Source organism: Tenrec ecaudatus, chromosome 1 (genome assembly GCF_050624435.1).
Source record: "Tenrec ecaudatus isolate mTenEca1 chromosome 1, mTenEca1.hap1, whole genome shotgun sequence".
NCBI classification, from domain to species: Eukaryota; Metazoa; Chordata; class Mammalia; order Afrosoricida; family Tenrecidae; genus Tenrec; species Tenrec ecaudatus.
This window is the reverse complement of record NC_134530.1, coordinates 299,128,910-299,150,758: the sequence shown is the minus strand read 5'-3', so window position 1 is coordinate 299,150,758 and position 21,849 is coordinate 299,128,910. Positions and strand designations below refer to the sequence as shown.

The 21,849-nt window shown below is 50.7% G+C and overlaps 1 protein-coding gene across 4 annotated transcripts in view; it reads right to left on the bottom strand.

Moving 5' to 3' along the window:
- ATXN1 (ataxin 1) overlaps positions 1-21,849 on the bottom strand; it is a 477,765-nt gene that overhangs the window by 15,303 nt on the left and 440,613 nt on the right. For all 4 annotated transcript variants that reach the window (XM_075532432.1, XM_075532414.1, XM_075532440.1 and 1 more), the window contains one exon: positions 324-2,364. In XM_075532432.1, coding sequence (XP_075388547.1) covers positions 324-2,204 — 1,881 coding nt within the window. In that variant the 5' untranslated portion in view covers positions 2,205-2,364. The remainder of the gene's footprint in view (positions 1-323; positions 2,365-21,849) is intronic.

Below are 21,849 nucleotides of genomic sequence, written 5' to 3'. Positions count from 1 at the left end.
GGCTGAGGTATAAATGAGAACCCTTCCTCCTCTCACATGGGGGCCCTCAGGGGGTGCTGTAATCTGGTAAAAGGCACAGGGCTGCTCATGGGAGCTTCCCCGCCCACTCAGAGGCACCGTGGAAGAAAGGCCTGGAGATGGGTTTCTGAGAAATCAGCCACTGAAAACCCAGTGGAGAACGCCCTACCTTGCCACACATGGAGGCGCTCAGCACTAGGGTCGGGTTGCTGGCCATACGGGATTGGTGAATCCCCTTCCCTGGCTGTACCAGCCGCAGGCGGAGAGGAAAGCCTGGAGGAGGAAGGTGTGGTGGGTGCCGTTACCTGCGCTCGGTGCTCGCCCACGGCAAACTGAATGATGGCCACGCCCTGGCTGTGGCTGTCTTCGATCCTCTCTACGGTGCTGGAGTCGATTTTCAGGTCGTTGCTGATCTCGGCGCTCTGGATGAAGTCTTCTGTCTTCAGGTCCTCCACCTTCTTCAGCTCCCCGTTGGCCAGCTGGATGATGGAGCCTTTCATGAAGTAGGGGGGCAGTGTCGGCGGTGCCGCCGATGGCGAGGCGACCGACTGCACCACTGGCAGGTGGATCTGGGCCTGCACCATGGCCGAGTAGGCGGCGGGCGCGGCCAGTGCCTCAGGGCTGAAGTTCTCGCTTTTGGGAATGGCGGTGGTGACGAAGGCGTGAGGCACTGCAGCAAACTGGGACGACGATGTGACGATGGCGGAGGCAGCCCCGGACGAGTCCATGTCCGCGCTGCCGACGGGGATGAGCAGGGGCTGGGTGCCTGGGATCACCAGGTGCTGGGGCAGGCTGCCGGCGTAGGTGATCGCTTGCTGCTGGCTGCTCAGATAGCCGATGACTGGGGGCTGCGTCCCAGCATAGAAGGCTGTGGCCGGCAGCCCCACGGGGAGTGGCTCGGAGGCATTGTGCGTCGTCTGGATGACCGTGTGGGGGGACAGGGTGGCGACTGCGGCCTTGACGCCCTCGGGGCCCAGCGCCTGCTGCGGGGACAGTGCATAGGACCTGTGGCCGGCCTTCCCTAAGTGCAGGCCGCTCTTGTCGTTGAGGGTGGAGGGGGACGCCTCCCGGTGGGTGACCTGCTGCACTTCCAGGTCCGAGGCGGGCGTGCTGCTGTTGGGCAGGACCATCACAGAGGCCCGGACCCCGGACACGTCCCGAGTGCTGTAGTCGGTGGGGCTCGGGTGGACCACCATATGCCTGGACTCATAGGGGTGGGCCGACGCCTTCCCGCCGGCCTTCAGCAGCCCCAGGTCTGCCGAGGAGGGGCCCCCATACCGCCGGCTCTTCTCCATCTCCCCGTTGAGAATTTCTTTGGCCTGCAGGGCCTGCTGCAGCCGGCTGCTCTCCGCCTTCTTGGCGGCCTCCCGAGGGACGTAGTGGCTGCCGGAGTCCGAGTAGTGCACAACCACCTGAGAGGAGGGCCCCAGGGTGAGCGTGTGCGGGATCATCGTCTGGTGGGGGTGTAGGTGGAGGGGGAGGGCGGGTGGCGAGGCCGTGCGCCCCGAGCTCTGCGGGGAGCTGGAAATGTGGACGTACTGGTTCTGCGGGGCAGGTGGAGGGGAGCCTGCGCTCAGGAGCCCCGAAGTCCTGCCCAAGTGCTGCTGTGGGGGCGGCGGGGGCGGCGGCTCCACTCTGTGCCCCGAGGCCTGGCTCAGGCTGCCCATGTTGGCCAGCAGCGTGGAATAAGCCTCCAGCTGGGAGCGCTGGGACGGAGTGGTGGCCACGGCGGCCGAGGCCACCGCACTGGTGGGGATGAAGCCTGCGTAGGGCCCGCTGTACTGGGAGGACCCAATGAACTGGAAGGTGTGGGGCAGGTGGGCGTACTGCACTGGGGAAACAGGCGTCCCTGATGGCGGAGGCGGGTACACCGTGGGGAGCGTGGTGGTCACCGGGACGGAGCGAGGGGCGCTGGGCGGGGAGTAGTCCAGCCCCGTGGACAACGATTTGTGTAAACCTATTCCCTGCTGTAAACCCTGCTCCCCTGAGCACCCCGCTGGCCCGTGCCTGCCGCCGCCCCCGCCGTGGCCTCCTGGGTGGCTGGAGAGCCAAGCCAGGCCCTCTGCCCGGTGGTTGTCCGTGGGCAGCGCCGCCGGGGACTTCTCCTCCGAGGGCCGGCTGGTGGCGGGGATCTCGCGTTTCTTGGGAGGCAGGCATTCATTGCTCCGCTCCTGGTTGGATTTCATCTTTCGCCGTCCCCCCTCCACGGTGGCTGTCTCACTGGCTGGTGGGCACCGGCTTCAGTCTGATAAACGGAAAGTCACATTTGATGTCTGTGGGGGATCCAGGCTCTTCATGAGGAATCATCTCCCCGTGGGTGCACTCCGCCAACAGCGTCTCGGGGTTCTGGGGAGAGAGATGGGACCAGACAGAGGGGGGAGGGGCGGGGAAGGAGGGGAAAAGGGGGGTGAATTAAAGAGATCAGCACAAACTCCATAGTCATGGGAGGCTTTTGAATATACACGCACAATCTCAATACTTAAAAAAAAATCATCCACATGAGTTAAAAAGCAGGTCCCTGCTTCCACGGTGATTCCCAACACGGCAGAGCCGGCATGACCATGGGGCAGACCGCATGGAGCAGGCCCCTTGCAATCTCCCCACCTGACTATGTTCTGCAGGGAGCACTCCTCAAAGGCCTGTTCCCTGTGTCTGCTGCCCTCCTCTCTTGTCTTCCTCAAGAGTAGGCCCTGCATTTCTTCAGCATCCTTTTCAGGAAGGCTGGGACCGGGCCTCGCCCAGCCCCACCAGAAAACCCAAGTAGGCCCATAGAGCAAGGTGATGGTCCAGGGCAGGGTGGCTAGGAGGTGGGAGGCCTGGGCAGTCTCTGCTCTTTACTTCCTCCTTCGTAATGATGCACAGGTGCTGTGGCACTCCGGGCCTTTACTCATCTACAGACTCCCTCTTCCCCATGTATACACACACACACACACACACACACACACAAACAAACCACACACACACACAAACCACACACACACACTATGCTACACACCCTCCCTCAGTCCACCACAGACACCACACCACATACGCATCCCACCGACAGCATGTGTACAACATACATATACATATACCACATATATCACAGACACTGCACTCTATGAACACCACATATTCAACACACACTACATACACAGCAAGTCCACTGCATATCCATGTACTACAGTCACTGGATACATACCACACACCACATAGATCATAAACACACTGCATTACACACCCTGCATCCACACAACACACACACCACATAACACACCGCATTACACTATACACACTGTATCCATACCACATATACAGACAATACACCTCCCATGCACACACCACACTAAACACACTGCACACATACCACACACAGATCACATATCTCACACATACCACAATACACACTACATACTATTCACTGCATACACACCACAGACCCCACAAACTTCATACACACCCCACACATACAACATACACTATGCAAACATCACATAGGTCACACATACCATGCAAATATTATATACATACCAGATACTGCATCACAGAGACAAAATACAACAGAATACATATACAATACAAATGCCATATATACAATATACACCTCACCCTGTAAACATGCCGCACATGCAACACATACCCTGCATATAGCAAACACCTCACACACATTTACTGCATCACATAGGCTACGCACAACACATACACAAGACACACACCATATATACAACACCCCCACACACTGTATACACACCCTACATACACAAAACACACATTGCTTATGCACCCCAGCCCTGCATATATAACACACCCACCACACACACATTGCAGCACCCAGAATTCATACACACCACATATACAGCGCATATCAATACATGCACGCATTGCATCACGCACACATAGACCATACGATGCTACCTCAGGAGAGCCACAAATAAGCCTGTGATCCACACGTTTGAAAAGAACTCTGAGTACAGCCACTCATGAGAACCAAAAGCCAAAATAAAACTCCGAGTCAGTTAAAAAACAAGCATGTCTGTGGTTAACAAGACGAGGATGATAATAGGACGCAGTGGGAGTCCATAGTTCCTTCTTCCCTGCCTCTCTTCCTTTAGAAGCTGTCTTCCAACATTCTCTTCCTGTGGTCCCTTCTCTTTCTCCTTGGGAAGGGCCAAATCCTCATTCACTCCAGAGAAGGAGTCAGCCCCTTCCAGACAAACCGTGCCTTGACCCATAGACAGAGTCCAGGGAGCCAGTTCTTGTGGGCACACATCTCAGCCTTATAGTAACGACTGAACTCTGTGTGTCAGCTACCCTGGGAGCAAGCCACGCCCACCTGGCAAAGCAGAACAAGCCAGGGACCTGAGTGTACCTGGCTGGGCAGCAGCTGCTGAAGAGAGCAGCTAGCATAAGGTGGTGTGATCCCGAGGAGCTGGGGGACTGGGTTCAGGGGCCCTAGGCCATTGGTTATGGCGTTTTGCCTCCCCCAAAAGATACCTGTCTTCAGCATTCAGCCCTTGTCTGTACTGAAGTAACTCTCATCTGCCCCTTGTGACAAGTCCCTTCCTCCCCCCCAGCACCATCTTATCTCACATCTCATATACAGCACATGTTCCTCCAATTGAATTTGTAACTTTAATTGTCTGGCCAATGATTTAATGGCACTTGTTGGTTCTGATTCAACACTACGAACTGTCACTCAATGATTGACGATGGCCCAAACTCAAGAACCAAACACGCTGCCAAAGAGTTGGTTCCAAGTCACAGTAACCCTATAGGACAGGGTAGAACCGCCCCTGTGGTTTTCCAAGATTGTAACTCTTTACGGGAATAGAAAGCATCCTCCATACCCCGATTTGGTGTGATTAGTGGTTTTGAACCACTGACCTTGTGATTTCAGCCCAGTGCATATTCAACTATGCCACCAGGGCTTCTTGGATGGCTGATAAGACCCCAAATGAAGACTTCCCTTTGCGTTCCCCATCCTATTTGGTTTTGATCAGGTCTGTGTGAAGATACTGATTTGGAATTATGATGTCTGGACACAACACCACTGGGCAGTTTCTCACACAACCAGAGAGGTACTTTAGAGATCAGAATGGAAACAGAAAATAAAAAGACCAAAATACTACTGCTGGAGAAATGAACTCTCTGTTCAATGAGTAACGTCAGCTATTTAACTCCTGACCTAAGACTTCTGTAACCCCCAAATAACGGGATTCTTTAGAGCAGTGGTTCTCAATCTGTGGGTCGCAACCCCTTTGAGGGTTGAACAACCCTTTCACAGGGGTCACTTGATTCATAACAGTAGCAAAATGACAGTGATGAAGTAGCAACAAAAATAATTTTATGGTGCGGGGTCACCAACACATGAGGAACTGTATTAAAGGGTTGCGGCATTAGGAAAGTTGAGAACCTCTGCTTTTGAGTCTTCATGAAGGAGCCCTGGTGCTGCTGCGGATTAGACGCCGGGCTCCTGCCCGCAAGCTCAGTGATGAAAACCCACGCTGCTGCTCTGCAGGAAGACAAGGCTGTCTGATCCCGTAAAGCGTTATAGTCCCAGAAACCTTACACAGGGCCCCCCTGAGTCGGAATCGACTTGATGACAGTGCTTGGTTGCTTTTTTAACATATCCCCTTCAGGAGGCTGTACTGGTTCTGTGATAGAGTCCTCACTCCCTCTGAGGGAGATCCAAGTTTCAGCCCCAGCCAATGCCCCTCATGCACAGATACCACCTGGCTACCAATGGAGGCCAATGAGTTGTTATAATGCTGAGGTCCTTTCAGCCTCTAGACTAAGACGAGGAAGAAAGACCTGGTGATATACTTTCAGGAAAATAAAACAATAGATCATCAATTAGCCATGAAAGGCACTGTGCATTACAATGGGCCAACCCACAGCCAATCATGATGTCCCCAGGCGGGGCAGTGTTGTGCCCCGGGGTTCCCAAGAATTGTGTGGCTCTAACAACAACAACAACAACAACAATTTCTCACAAAGAATACAGTATAACACTTGCAAATCCGTGACCATGTAGTGTGCTATTCTTATAGCAATGACAGACTCAAATTAAATTACAAAAGCGTGAAAAATAAGTTGCCCCCTTTGGTTACCCGATGTTTGAAGAGTGCTTACAACGATCTGCTTATCTCGAGAGAGTCACTCTTAAGAAAGGCAACAACCTATATCTTCACATCCCCTGAGCAACTAACAAAGGAAGGTCCCTTTAAGAGACGGGGGCAGATCTACTTTGTCCTATAGGGTTGCTGTTAAGTCAGAATGAACTCCTTGGCAGTGAATTTGTATTTGTTTGGGTTTGGTTTTGGTTTCCTCCAACTGAACTGTGTCATGCGCCCCCTGCTGGTGGAGTAGCAGCACTGATCCAATAACTCCGACAGTTTCCTTAGGGATTGCTGTCAGAATCAGGAAGGAGACTATTTGCATAGAGTGGAGCCAGCCAGTGCAGGAATATGTTAATTAGCCCCAGGCAACTCCAGGGAAGAACAAGCAAAAACATTATGGGCCTTTCAAAGGCTAGAGCAGTGGTTCTCAACCTGTGGGTTGTGACACTTTTGTGGGGGTCAAATGACCCTTTCACAAAAGTCACCTAAGACTATTGGAAAACACATATTTCCGATCATCTTTGGAGCCAAGACACTGCTTCTCTATCCACTTCCAGGAGGGTCTGCCCACATGCAGATACACACATGTACATACACACACATATGAGTACCCATCGTACAAGACAACATTTCATTTATTTGTCATTAGAAATAAATATTTCACAATACCTAATGACATATTGTTTTGTGATTAATCACTATGCTTTAATTCTGTTAAATTTGTAACAATGAAAATACATCCTGCATATCAGATATTTACATGACGATTCATAACAGTAGCAAAATTAGTGATGAAGTAGCGAAGAAAATAATTTTATGATTGGGGGTCACCACAACATGAGGAAATGTATTAAAGGGTCGAGGCATTAGGAAGGTTGAGAACCACTGGCCTAGAGACATGTCAAACACATTCAGAAAGAGGCCCATCAGAAATGCATAGAGTGCCATGGAATACCCAATGCCCCTTCTGAAGGTATCTTTTAGGAACCCGCTTCAGCAAGTTAGACAAAGAATGCTGACTGGTTCCTAGGAGGGCAGGGCTTACCGACACTGCTCATTTGACACATTAACTTACTGGGATACCCCACTGGGCTGCTAACCAGGAGCTCAAACCTACCAGGCCCTCCCTAACCAGCAGTTCAAACGTAACAGCCTCCTTCTTGGGAGGACGACAAGGCTGTCTGCCCGCATAAAGATGTGAGGTCTTAGAGAACCAAAGAGGCAGTTCTACTCTGTCCTGTAAGGTCTCTCTGAGTCAGAGTTGACTGAACGGCAGCTTATTTTGGTGCTAAAGACTCCAGGCTTGGCCTTCTGATAATGGGCCACTCAGAAACATTTAAACATATCCTTCTGAACAGTTATCTATTGAGAAGGAACGTCTTTTCCGGGTCAGAGAAAGGAGAAAGCAAAGTCAGCACTGAGTTGAGTTTGACTCCCAATGACCCAGTGACTAAGCACCACAGGGCAGTCAATGACTAGTTTTTGAAGTAGACAGCCAGGCTTTTCTTCTGCAGCACATCCGAGCCGACTTGAACCTCCAATGATAAAAGATTAACACAGAATCTGGAGCGACCCAAACTGTGGCTTGGGCCAAGCCCCCAAATGTCAACCTACCCTCCTCCTACACTTAGAAAGATCATGTTTCCTATGTACAGATGCTGTATTAAGGGGAAAGAAACCCAAACCAAACCCACTGCGTGCAAATGGACTTGGACTCATAGAGACCCTGTGGTAATACTGCATACACTCGAGTATCAGCTGACCCAAATATAAGCCGAGGCCCCCGATTTTACCACAAAAGCTGGGAAACTTATTGACTCGAGTATAAGCCTAGGGTGGGAACTGCAGCAGCCACTGGTACGTTTTTTCTATATAAAAATAGACGCCAACAAAATTACATTAATTGAAGCATCGGTAGGTTAAATGTTTTTGAATATTTATTTCAAAGAAAACAGTAAACTAGGTCTGTAAGTGGAAAAGAGGGTCAACAAAAGCAATAAGGTATCAGCAGTAACTAGGCACGCTGTGTTACTTGCATGCTCTGCGTTACTACATAGGCTGCCTTACCGCGTATGCACAACACAGCTTGTATAGTCTGAGGCCTGACGCAGGCTGATACTAATCCAGAACGTGCTGACATGGCGGTTTGCATAGAGCAGCCTGTGTTAGGGCTCATACTATACACGCTGCGTGGTGTGCGCACCGTGTTACTGCCTGCGCTGTGCTGCGTTCCTGCAGAAGCAGCATTGCTGCGTAGGCATGGGAGGTGCTAATGCAACACACGCAGTAACACAGAGTGTGCGCAACGCAGCGTGTGTATCATGAGCCCTAAGACAGGCTGCTCTGTGCGAGCATAGTCAACACTGGGTCCAGATGGGTGAATAAGAAAATAAACGTACTGTATAGCCAAGACCAGAGATATACCGGTACTTGTATTCAGCCGCGCTTGGGTGGCGTGACCAAGCAGTGGCAAGACTGCAAAGGCTATGTCATTGATCACAGCCCTGGAGAAGATCAGGAGAAGAATAACAAGGGCGTCCGGCATTCATCTGACAAGGATGCGGTGCACCCCGGGTACCAGCGCACGGAAGCAGGCAGGTTCTTGCCCGGTACGGCATGGACAACACAGAGGCTGCCCCGCGTCCAGGAGAAAAGAAGTGCGGTGATATCAGCAATCATCGGACCCTCCACAGAGGCTGCAGGCACCCGCAGATGAGCGGGAGAGACCAGAGAACACCCGCACTGCACCCGAGAACAGGTAAGTCAGACCCTCACTTGAGTATAAGCCAAGGGGGGCTTTCTCAGCATTAAAAATGTGCTGAAACACTCGGCTTATACACGAGCATATACGGTACATGATTTTACGTTGACTTGAAGATATATAAAAGTGCAGGGTTGGTATCCAACCTGCCAATCAGGTCACAGCCAGATCTTGCCTCATTGTGGGCGTGGCCTTCTCATAAGGAGGGTCCTGGGAACCCCGCCTTCTCTCTGCCTTGACCTTCCTGCTTGCTGGTCACTCTGGGAGCTGCCAGAGCCCTGCTGCTTCCACCGACATTGAAGCCACAGGACTTTGCATGCACCACCTGTGATCGTCCTGCATTCTGCATCACTTCATGTGACTGCATGAGTCTGAAGAGGGACTCATGGACTCGTATCGGACTTACGGACCTGAGTTGGACTGGGTAGGCATGTTGTACTGTTACATAATTACTTCTTGATATGAAGTTCTCTCTTGTACGTATATGAGCGTCACTGGATTTGGTTTTCTCTAATCCACAAAACAGAACATGGACCCTATAGAGCGTCTCCAAAGCTGGACAGCTTTCCAGGAGCAGGTTGTGCTATCTTTCTCCAGCAGAGCAGCTGATGGCTTTGATCGGGTGACCTTTTGGTTAAGAGTCCAATTTGTAATCCATGACAAGCACCTAGGGCAGAGTCCCTTCTCTGGACCTGGTTAGCTATATTGTCTCTCTCATCCTTGGGACGGACAGGAGCTTACTATATTTTCGGCAAACCACAAGAGGGCGCCACATTTCCTAGGTACCTGGGCCACTTGGGATGACAGATCGGAGAGGCGAACACCTCATGAAGACAGAAGAGTGGAGCTGAACTAACGAGGGAGGGAGGGAGTGTCAGTCCGTGAAGAAGAGAAGAAACAGGAGACAGGGGCTGCAGCTTTGGGGTTTCTCTTCCTAGCGGAAGACAAATGGCCTAAGTGCCACCGATGTCTCTGCTGAGTCTCTGAGGAGCTCGCCTCCGAGCAGATCACGTGGGCACCCACACCAATATCAATGCCAAACTATCAGGGAAGCACATATGCCGCTTCCACGGCTCAAACGTTATTATTATTTAAAGAAGAAAAGCAACCCAGTGCCATCGAGTCCGTTCTGACTCACAACAACCCTACAGGACAGAGTCGAATGGCTTCTGTGGGTTCCTGAGACGGTGACTCTTTACAAGAGTAGGAAACCTCATCTTTCTTCCAAGGAGGGGCGGGTGGTTTTGAACCGCTGACCTTGTGGTCCGCAAGTCAACTCAGAACCACTCCGCCAGCAGGGCTCCTGTAACAGTCATATTAGAAAAATGAAAGCAGAAGGAGACTTCAAAGATGAATGAGGGTCTTTACTACATACGTTTTCCTGATAACCACTGATGTGGATACATCTGTTTTAAGCATTTTTATATCCTCATTAATATATCTCCCTCCAGTATTTTATTTTCCCATTTAACTCTAAGTGAGGTCCAAAACCCAGCAGCTTCAACACAGCCAGGGGTTGTAAGAAACCCAGAACCTCAGGCCCAATTTCAAACCTACTTCTTCAGATTCTGTTTTTTAACAAGATCCCCAGGTATTTCATATGCGCATTAACATTTGAAAACTCAGCAATATGATGACATTTTCTACTAAAGCCCCTCTCTCTCTGTTACGCACATATGAAATATCTCTAGCCTCTTACTCGATGGTGTCGTGGGTTATGAACTCGGCTGCGGATGGCACAGTCAGCCATTTGAAACCATCGGCTTCTCTGAGGGAGAAAGATGAGGCTGTCTATTTGGAGTTCTAGTCTCAGATTATACTGTCCTATAGGGTGGCCAAGAGTCAGAATCCAATCCGTGGCAGTGAGTGTTGGGCCAGGCATCGGGCAGCTCACTGCAAGACCAGCAGTTTGAATGCATCGTCCCTCCTCCAGAGAAAGCTGAGGCTTCCTGCTCCCACCGGGTCCTTAGGAAGCCGGATCTGCCCAACAGCCCTGAGCGAGCCTTTTTCTAAGGAGCCTGGGTAGCACTGTGGATTGTGTAGGATTGAAAACCACCAAGTTGGCCGTTCAAACCCACCAGAGGCTGTGGGAGAAAGAGGAGGCTGCCACAGAAAGCCCCGCCTTTCTCCCTCAGAGAGGCTGGAGGTTTCCAACTGCTGACCTTGCGTTTAGCAGCCCAACGTGTGACCCATGGACACCACCAGGGCTCCTTAAAAATCTTATGATCTAGTAAACCCTGAGGAGCAGCTCTACTCTGCCCTCTAAGGGCCATTCCCCCAAGAGTTAGACTTGGCAATGGGGAGGGGGTAGCCAGTATCTGGGATCTCTGGGCAATGCCATTGGTTAACATGCTCTGCTGCTGACGGAAAGCCTGAGACCCAGGCAGGGGTGTTTGTTGGGGGGTTGGTGGGGGTGAAGACCAGCGGTCTATGATCAAAACGAACATCGAGCTCCAGCAGACCCCAAGGGGCCCAGCCCTCCTCTGACACCCTTGGGCATCATCTAGCCAGCACCGGGCAAAGACGCAGCACAGTGCTTCCAGACACTCCCCCTCTCTTCCGGGTCTGTCTTCTGAAGCTGTACAAAAGCATATTTAAAGAAGGCCATCGCCATACTTTTGGATATAAGTCAATTATCTCTGGGAAGAAAAAAGAGAGCTTAAAAAAGGAAAACTCCCAAATGCTGTGATTCAGCTCTGAAGTGAGGTGCCTCGCTCAGTGCCTGGAGGTGTGGGGCTGTATCCCCCCCTGACCCCAAGCCCTGTAAGTAACAACTGGCATCTGCTGGATGAGGCCCTCATACGGTGTGGTTCAAGCTCACCCAGGAGTCCCTCGGAAGGCAGGCCTAGTGGTCTGCTCCTGAAAGGTCACACCCTTGATGACCCTTGGGAGCAGTTCCACTCTGCACCTACAGGTCACTGGGAGGTGGAATGGACTCCCCAACTAACAAGAGCAACCAAGCCAGAGACAGCAGGCAGAGGCCCCCAAATCCGTGCCAAGGTCGGGGCCATCCTGTGAGCTGTTCGGCGGCCTACACGCATGGTCCTTTGAGCACTCCAGTCTGTGGGAAACCCACGGGGGCCTGGCATTCCTGGAGACACCCGGCTTCAGCTTTTAGAGAGAAGGAGAAGAGGGCTGGTAAGCTTGGCCCCAGGCCCGGTTTAAGAGAGAAGTCCCCTGGCCAAGGTCATTAGGATATGGTGAGGTCGCCTTGAGTCCGAATACATCTGTCTAGTTCCTGTTTTATTCTGTTGCTACGCTGGAAAGTCTGGGCCGGACACAGGCATTGTAGCAAGGTATTAAAATAGGCCAAGAATGACGGCCTTGGGCATCCAGGCTGGAGACAGGTGGGTTGAGTGATAACATAATTAACTACATTGTATGGGTGACTGAATCAGCCTGCGCCAGAGGAAGCAAAGCGGGCCACATGTCCTCCCCCTCTGCCCCCCCCACACACTGACTTCATCGCTAGTGTGTCCCAGCCCGTGCATCGTTCCATGCCAGCATGGAGCCATTAGGGGGTGCCCGAGAGCTCTTCTTTTCAGTTCTGTGCCCTCAATCATATTATTCATTAGTGCTTCGGTGATCTTACTTAGCATACGTAACAGAAAGCTGGGAGGGATGCCTAATATAAATTGATTATGATTCAAGTATATCTTTAGAAGCTTGAAACGAGGGCAGCAAACAAAAAGCGAAGCTGAGTGAGAATTCGAGTACATGCCTGCCTGGGATTTCCAGAGCACAGCACACCCATGCAGGGGGTGAGAGGGCGAGCCGGCTGACAAGGATTCCAATGAAAAGCCTGGAGGGACTGACCCCCGCCTGGTGCAAAGGGCTCATGCACTCGGCTGCTAATTCAAAGGCTGGGGCTTTGAGTCCATCCGGAAGTGCCTCAGAAAAAAGGCTTGGTGATCAACTTCCCCCACATCAGCCATCAGCGCCATAAATCTGACCTTCACCCCAATCACCACTCATCCCCTTACTCTGCTTTGTATACCTGTGGCAAAGGAGCTTGCTCTTCACAGATGATGCACGGTGACTTTACTCGCAGCTGACCACAACTCTGTCTGGTCTTGTGCCACCCCATGACTGGTTGTGCGTAGCACAACTGTGACCCAAAGGATTCTCGTGAGCTGGATTTGGAAGTAGGTCACCAGTCTTTTCTTCCTAGTCTTTTATGATCTAGTCTAGAAGCTCCTTGTAGATCTCTCCAGCACAGCATGACAACCTGTCAAAAGCTCTGTTCCAACTAGTGAGACTCAGGGGAGTACAATGACTAGATGTAATGTAATGGCTACAATATTTTAATCTCCTCCGAAGGCGACCATCCTGAGAGCTCGTTGGTTCCATGCAGCTCTGGGGGCAAGCCTGCAAAGCGACTTGACAACATTGCGGTTGGAGACCTCGAAGGAGAAGGCTGATGGGTTCCTCAGCCTCACAGCTGCTCCTGCTGCGGTAAGCTGTACCTTTCTTTACTCCTGCCGGACGTGTGAGATTCGTGGCTAGTGCACCTTTAATCAAGAGGTTGGAGGTCCAAGTCCACATAGAGGCACCTCAGCAGAAAGGTCTGGAGATCTACTTGTGACAAACCAATGACTGAAAACCCCACGGACAAGAGTTGGTTTTACTGGTTTGATCCTTGAAGTCAGGAGTCCTGGTGGGGTAAAGGTTAAGCTCTCCGCTGCTAACTTACTGGTCAGTGGTTCAAAGGCACCAGCTGCCCATGGGAGAAAAGACCCAACAGTCTGCCCTGTCTTGAAACCAGCTTCATGGTCAGGAGCTCTACTGTGTCCTCTGTGGTGGTTATGAGTCAGAACAACTATGCCTTTCCGGACTCTACTCTTGGGGACTATGAGGCAGCATGATAGGACAGCCTTCAGCATGCCCTCCAACCCAAACCCACTGGCATTGAGTCGATGCTGACTCAGTCGCCCTATAGCACCGGGTAGGATGGCCCCTGTGGGTTTCCAAGACTAACTTTTGATGAGAGTAGAAAAGCCTCATCTTGCTCCCAAAGACTGGCTGACCTTGAGGTTAGCAGTCCAACTTATAACCATTATGCCGCCCTGCGGGAAATGTTTCTTAGATTCTGCGGTGCTATTTTCCATGAGCGTGACAAGGGTTGTTTGTGGTGCGGGGCTGCGGAGTTGGTTCCCGCTCACAGCCAGGTGCAGCAGAACGCACCCTGCCGGACCGGGGCCCTCCTCACAGCCACGCAGCCTCGGCATCAGTCTGACTCTGGAGGGCCTTCCTCCTTGTCACGGGCCCTCTCCTTGTTCAAGCATGATGTCATTCGCCAGGGACTGGCTATCCTGACAACATGTCCAACGTGTCCGAGATGAAGTCCACCAACCACCCTTGCTTTTGAGGGGCATTCCAACTGTTAATACTCAATACTTGCCACTAGGGGAGGCTTCCAATGGGTTTCATCTCCCATGGAAATACAAGGAGAGCTAGTATGTGAGTAGGGGTCTGTTCTCCATGGACCCAGCACCTGCCGTGTGCCTTGGAGGGTGGGCGTGAAATTTCACAGGGTGGGAGTGGGTGCCGGGCAGTGTTATTCCTAGAAGCTGGCTCCCACAGAATGAGCTGCGGCGTCTGGGCAGCCAGCGGCCTCTGGCGGCCTGCCCAGCCTGGAATTCCTGGAAAGGCTTGGGATGGGAAAAGCAATCGTTTGCACGGACAACCATCTGGATCCACATGGCCCCCAGGGAAATGTCCAACAGAGAGCGAATTTCAGTTGTTAAGAAAATCTGGACGTGCCTTTCTGACAAGACCCTGCCTAGCTCAGTCTGTCCGTTAGCACAGAGCCGATGAGCTGTCCCAGGCCCCGCCAGTCTGCTTGTCCACCGCTCTGTCTCACGGCTGGGGCAGCTGCCCAGGCTCTTTGCACAGCTCCCCCTGAGCCTGGAGCGCACCGTGCCTGCCCAGCACAGAAGTCCTGCTGCCTTCTTATCCAGCCTCCAGGATGGTGGGAGGAGGGGAGGAGTTGACAAAGGCACGGTCGTTAAAAACCTGGGTGAGGAGTCCAAGGAGCTGTACCTTCTCTTCTCCCTGGAATGTTCTTAGAAGCCCAGCGGTATGCCTCAGAACAGGAGGCAGCAGGCATTCACAAGCACGGGCCTATTTGACGAGCAAGGTAAACGATTCCATCACTGGTAATAATCACCATGGGAAGAGCCCAAACCCAAACCCAACCCACGGCCGTTGAGTTGAGTCGACTCCTAGACACCCTGGCCTACAGGACAGAGTAGTGCTGCTCCCTGTGGTTACCCTATACCTCTTTCTGGAAGAAGTCAGCCTCATCTTTCTCTTGTGGAGGGCTGGTGGGTGTGAAACACTGATCTCAAGCTTAGCGGCACAGCCGCCTCCACAGAGCCACCAGGGTTCCATTCATGATAAGATAAGCCCTCCTCCACCAAAAGAACCCCCAAATAACCATCATCAGTTCATTCCTGCACCCAGTGACCCAGTTAGGGCAGGGCAGAACTAACCCTAGGGGTTTCTGAGATGGTAAATCTTTACAAGAGCATTAAGCCCCATCTTTCTCCCATGGAGTGGCGGTAAGTGGCTTCGAACTGCTGACCTGGAGGTTGGCATTTGAACACAAAACCCACTATACCACACGGTTTCTTTTGAAAGGAAGATAGTAGACTAATATTATCACGAACAGTAACAAGAAAAAGAAAGCAAAGTCTAGTCATAAGGCTATACTATGGTCGAAGGTAGAATTCAAGTCCCACATCTGGTTTGATACCTGATTGTGGACTCTTTTCTCTCTCTCTTTCCCTGTAATGTAATTTTTAATTGACTCAAAATTATACATGCACTTGAACATGCCGGAGAGCAATTGATTGATGGATCGATCTCCAGGGTGATGCAGGACAGGGTCGCGTTTCATTATCAGGAGAGACCATGAGCGGAAGTGGACTGCATGGTGGGTGTCAAGTGTGGATAACCAACATCCAACAAGAGCTTCCTTAGGAACTCCCAGTGACCTCTTCGATTATCTGGGGCCAATCGATCCTAAAGTCATGGGCAATCTTTATATACATCCTCCCAGGCATCTGTTTTTGTTTTCTCTTCATTTCTGTTATTTACACACAAAAAGGAAATGCAATTTTTTTCTTTTCACTTTTTCCCCCTAGCTGATAGAGAGGATTCTATTTTTTTAAATCATTTTTTTGGGGGGCTCATATAATTCTTATCACAATCCATACATACATCCATTGTGTCTAGAACATATGTGCATTTGTTGTCATCATCATTCTCAAAACATTTGCCTTCTACTTGAGGCCTTAATATCTGCTGCTCGTTTCCCCCTTCCTCCCCACTCCCCCTACCTCATGAACCCTTCATCATTCATAAGTTATTATTATTTTGTCATATATTACACTTTCCGATGTCTCCCCCTGCCTTCTTCTCTGCTGTCCCTCCCCCATGGAGGAGGCTATATGTAGATTCTTGTAATCAGTTCCCCCTTTCTATCCCACATTCTCTCCAACCCCCAGGCATCACCACTCTCACCACTTGTCCTGGGGAAGTCATCTGTCCTAGATTCCCTGTGTTTCCAGTTGCTATCTGTACCTATGTAAATCCTCTGGTTTAGCCAGATTTGTAAGGTAGACTTGGGATCATGATAGTGGGGGGAGGAAGCATTTAAGAACTAGAGGAAAGCTATATGTTTCATCGTTGCTACCCTGCACCCGGACTGGTTCATCTCCTCCCCACAACCCTTCAGTAAGGGGTGTCCGGTTGGCTACCAATGGGCTTTGAGTCTCCACTCTGCACTCATTCACATTTTCAATAATATGATTTTTTGTTCCTTGATACCTGATCCCTTCGACAGCTCGTGGTCATACAGGTTGGTGTGTTTCTTCCATGTGGGCTTTGTTGCTTCTGAGCTAGATGACCACTTGTTTATCTTTGAGCTGTTAAGACCCCAGACGCTATATCTTTTGATAGCTGGGCACCATCAGCTTTCTTCATCACATTTGCTTATGCACACATTTGTCTTCATTGATCGTATCAGGGAGGTGGGCACCCATTGATATGATTTTTAGTTCTTTGATGTCTGATAACTGGTCCCTTCTGCATCTTGTCGTCAGACAGGCTGGTGTGTTTCTTCCATGTGTGCGTTGATGCTTCTCAGCTAGATGACCGCTTATTTATCTTCAAGCCTGAGGATTCTATTTTTAATACTTCCCAACGCACAGGTCCCAACTCTCATGAAAAACACTCAAGCAATTCAACACATACAATGTGAATAACCACAGTGGTCGGGTGCAAAGTTCAAGTGCAAGCATTTCTTGTTCCACTCCTCCTACCTCTCTCCCAGGGCATGGTGGGGAAATACAGAATCAACCTTCCATAGCCCACAAGCAAGGCTGCCAGCACGTGAAGCCATAGGGCATGGTGGCTGTGGGTTGGGTTTCCAGGAAACAAGATGGATGGACAGGGAACCAGATGCTCTCCCTCTCCATTACATTCAAAAAAATAGCTTTCTGGAACTGGGGAATTCTGGGAAGATCTTACAGCAAGTATTGCCCTTGATGCAACTGGATGAGATTACAAAAAAAAAGCTGAAGTTCCCAGGTAATTCATAAACTGACAAAATCATTGCTCCTGGGTGGGAAAACATTAGCTCCCCTTCAATGGCTGTTTCACAGTCTCTGGGGGGCAATGTGTGACTTTGTAATGCTCCTGATTATAAAGGCCTGCAGACCTCTGGGACCCAGTGTGACCGAGTGGGTGACGAGTTATTCTTTGTCCAGATAGAAACGAGATCAATGGAACCACAGAGAAGCCGAGAATGGAAGTAGAGAGATGATGGCAAGTGGGTGAGGATTTTGAAGCAGCAGCAGCAGCTCAGAAGAAACTGGGGTCTTCTTCCAGAGCTGACTTAGAGCCTTCCCCTAAAGTGGGTGTCCTGAACTCCGACTCCAGGCCTCTGGAACTACGAGACCATGAATTGGTTTGTTACAGTCACTGGCTTGTTTTTCTTTTATAGCAGCACTTGGTAACAAAGACAGATGTCCGTCTCCTGAACTCTGACTCATTCATCTCTCTCTGCCCTGGGCTGATTTTAAAGTGCGTCCTTACTTTCTGGGAGAGTATAACCATGAGGATGTCAACTTTCAGACCATTCCACCTGTCCTTCTGGAGAAGGATCAAACTCGAAGGTGGTCTCAGCCCCTCCCACGTTATAATTGGTGCCAGAAATGAGGGTGGTCTTTTGGGGACTGTTCTGTCACTGTAGTTGGTCCATAGTGTCCTTCTTAGTGTGGCGATCATTATATTGAGATGAAACTAGAAATTTGTAAAATAAACAGCATCCATGAGGTCCTTGCAGAATTCAGGGCTAAGAATGTATCGCGATCCAGTGAGCAAATAGATCCAGATCTGGGCACCCCCAGTAGTGCCCAATAAGCTGGCAGACGGAAGAGAAGAGAGCTGGAGCACATAGTACCCAGTCTAGTCTGCTCTGGGCCGCGTCCCACACAGAAAGCCTCTCTGTGGTCCTCACCTCCTGGCATACACTTGTAAGTGTGAGCCAATGAATTTGTGAACATAGAGTTCAACCAGTCGGAGTAATGGAGAAATTCATCAGTGTAATGTCCGAAGAACCGGAGGTTTCTTGAAGATGAAACTGGATGGCTGGGAGTCTATCACTGGATATGGAGCATCCCAACGGATCACATGGAATATCTGACCCCAGCCCCTGGCTCGTCACATCACTGAGGAATGACTTTCTCTAGAATACCAGGGAGTTTCCCAGGTGCCTGGTGGAAGAACTGGCTTCCCTGTTTATAGGGTCATGCCAATCATTGGCCATCTCTGTGGAAACAGTTCTGAGAGACAAGAAACCTTGGAAGCTTAAGTCTTGCTCTCCTCGCCCGCAGAAGGCAGACCTCAACCTTGACTGCACTTGGGGTGGGAGGTTGCTAACAGAATACCAGTATCTCCCCAGGGAGAAAGGACTAGGAATCCCGGTAGGTGGGGGGAGCAGGTCAGCTTCAGAGAATGTGCTAGGTGGTTCTCATATGCAGCCAGGTGTGAGACCCACTGGTCCTGTTGCTGTTGTCCAGTTCATGGTGGCTTCATCCACTTGAGAACAAAATGCCGCCTGGCCTCCTGTCAACCTCACAAGCCCAGCATGCTGAGCCATCATGGTGCTATGGTGCCGATCCATCATAATAGTTATGTAATCTGTTGTCAACTAGTGAAGGAGCAGAGTCTAGCCTGTCAATCAGCTTGATGATTTGATTGATGATCTCAGCCTGATGATCTCCTTTGGAGGAGTCACAGAAATAAATAGCTCGCTGGAGGCCAGATACACTCAATCCCTGCGAGAGATTCCTGATGACAAACCACATGGAGCAGGAGACACGTGGAAACCCACGCCAGTGCAGAGATGCTTTCATGGCCACTGGATCCACAAGACCTTCCACCCACTGGCCTGCGATCTTCCTGCATGTGGCTTCATTGCATGTGTTTTGTGAGTCTGAACAGGAATTTATAAATTGGTATCAGACATATGGGCTAATATCGGACTTATGGACTTGATCTGGACTGGGCTGGGACGTTTTCTCAACATTCAATTACTCTCGTATATAAAGCTCTTTCTTATACACGAGTCTCCCTGGCTTTGTTTCCCTAGTCTACCTGGACTGGCACACAGTATATCCTTGCTCCTAGTGGTCCTTCACTTCAGCAAACATGACACTCTATTCCAGCGATTGAACCTTGTGCCCAAATCAAGCAAGCCTAACAATGGTGTGGGGTGTTCCATAGGGTTTTCATCAACTAGTTTACAGTGGTTATGCAGTGGGCTGCAAACCACAAGGTCTGCAGTTCGAAACCACCAACTACTCGATAGGAGAAAGGCAGTGCTAATACTCCCATAAGTGATCCATCAGAGTTTTAGAAACTCTCGGGGGCAGTTCTACTCTGTCTTACAGGGTCACTGTGAGTGGTCATCGACTGGATAGCGGTGAATGTGTTTATAGAGGATCTTTAAGTCCTCTTTGAACTCTGCTACTCCTGGGTCTCAAGGGCCCCTAACAAAGCCCCCCATTCTTCCTCCCACTCTTGCCAACAGCAGCAGGAAAACGGTGTTCCTACTTTCTCTGATTGTGTTCTAAAACAAATTACATGTCATGGCTGAACAAATACAGCATGGTGACAAACTGCGATTTTGTTTTTTAAGTACACAGTCCCCACCCCCCACCCCCAAAATACTCTTTGTCGCTACAGGGATTCCTAAATACTTGTCAGGGTTAACTGGCCTTTCGTGGCAGGCAGCATTTCAGGGTGTTTGAAAACTATATACACTTTCTTGATTTCTCAAAGAAGAGTAATGGCTGACAAAAGGTGAGAAGCATCCATTTAGTGTATCCCCCCCCCCCCACCCAAACTCTATCATGCAGTTGCTTGTTCAAGGCAGAAGCGTGGTGACGTCCCTGTCTTCTTCTCCCTGTAATCGATCACCGGGTATGTCACTTCTACCTTGTAAATCGGCGCTTGGCAACCTTTCAGAAAAGGCACATAGTCAATACTTTCAGCTTGGCGGGCCAGGCAATCTCGGTTACAACGATTCAATTCAGCCACTGTTGCGAGACAGTAGCCACATATGATATGTAAACATGTGGGTGCAGCTGTGTCCTGTTCCAAACATGCCAGGCTTCTCACTGAAAGGCTGGAGGTTCAAGTCCACCCAGAAGCACCTGGGGAGGGAGGCCAGGCCATCTACGTCAGAGAGAGCAGTCCCTGGCGACCCTGTGGGGGCACATTTCCATTCTGACACGCTTGGGGTGGCCAAGAGTTGGAAATGCCTCCTTGGTCTACTTGGTACACTTTTGATTCCACCTACCTCCACACCACAGCCCTCTCTGGTCCCTGCTTTGGCTGATAGTGATGGATCTGGAAGTTGCACCCTTTTCCGCTACAGTCCCCAGAGGTTGCTGGCCAACACTTTGGGAGCCACTTACTTTGGAGAGGGGTCACATCCTAACATTCTCCCACGTCATGCCCAGACCCTCCTCTGCACTGCCAGGACCCCTTGCTCCATCTGCTCCTGCATGGCGCTGTCCCTGTTGGTCTCCAAAGGGGCTGACACTGGCCGAGCCTCTATGCATTCACCCACACGGGGCCTCGGACAGCTCCTTCTTTTGTAGCCCATTGGAGAAAGAGAGAACCGATCTTAGGGATCTATGTGTAACATCCTCTCTGGGGGATGGGCAATGGGAAGGTGGGTGAGGGGAGAAGACGGACAGTGTAAGATTAGATAAAATTATAATTTATAAACTATTAAGGTTTCAGGGGGGAAGAGGGAGTGGGGAGGGGGGAGGGCAAAAAAAGGAAAACAAGCTGATTCCAGAAACCCAAGTGGAAGGCGAATTTTGAGAATGACGAGGGCAACAAATGTATAAGGGTGCTTTACTCAATTGATGTATATTTGGATTGTGATAAGAGTCGTATGAGCCCCAATAAAAGGCTGCTGCCTTCGATGCTCACCTCTCCTTTTCTGGGGGCCACCTGCACCTCCAAAAACAGGGCAGAGCTTGGCATATCGGGTTACACATTGGGTTGCCCCCTGCTGAACCCACCACTTGACTGCATGGGAGAAAGATGAAGTTTTCTCTTGTAAAGATGTGCAGCCTGCGAAACTCCCTGGGCCATCCCGCTCTTGTCCTAGAGGGACGTGTTGTGTCGGCACTAGCTCCTGGCAGTGCGCCTTGGGTTTTTGCCTTGTAGGTTGGCACATGGGTTCATGTGTCTGGAGCTGGGCACAGACGCATTGTCCATTGGTTTGCCATCGCACTGCGTTTGCCTCCCGTGCCTGTCTTCCTGAGAAGTGCTTCTGGACCTTTGTCCCCCCCAAGGACCGAACTCGTGACCAAGGGTACACAAAAACATGGCGTTTTTTCAAAGAACCCGTACCTCGAGGGACCTGGAGAGTCCCAGTGTCAG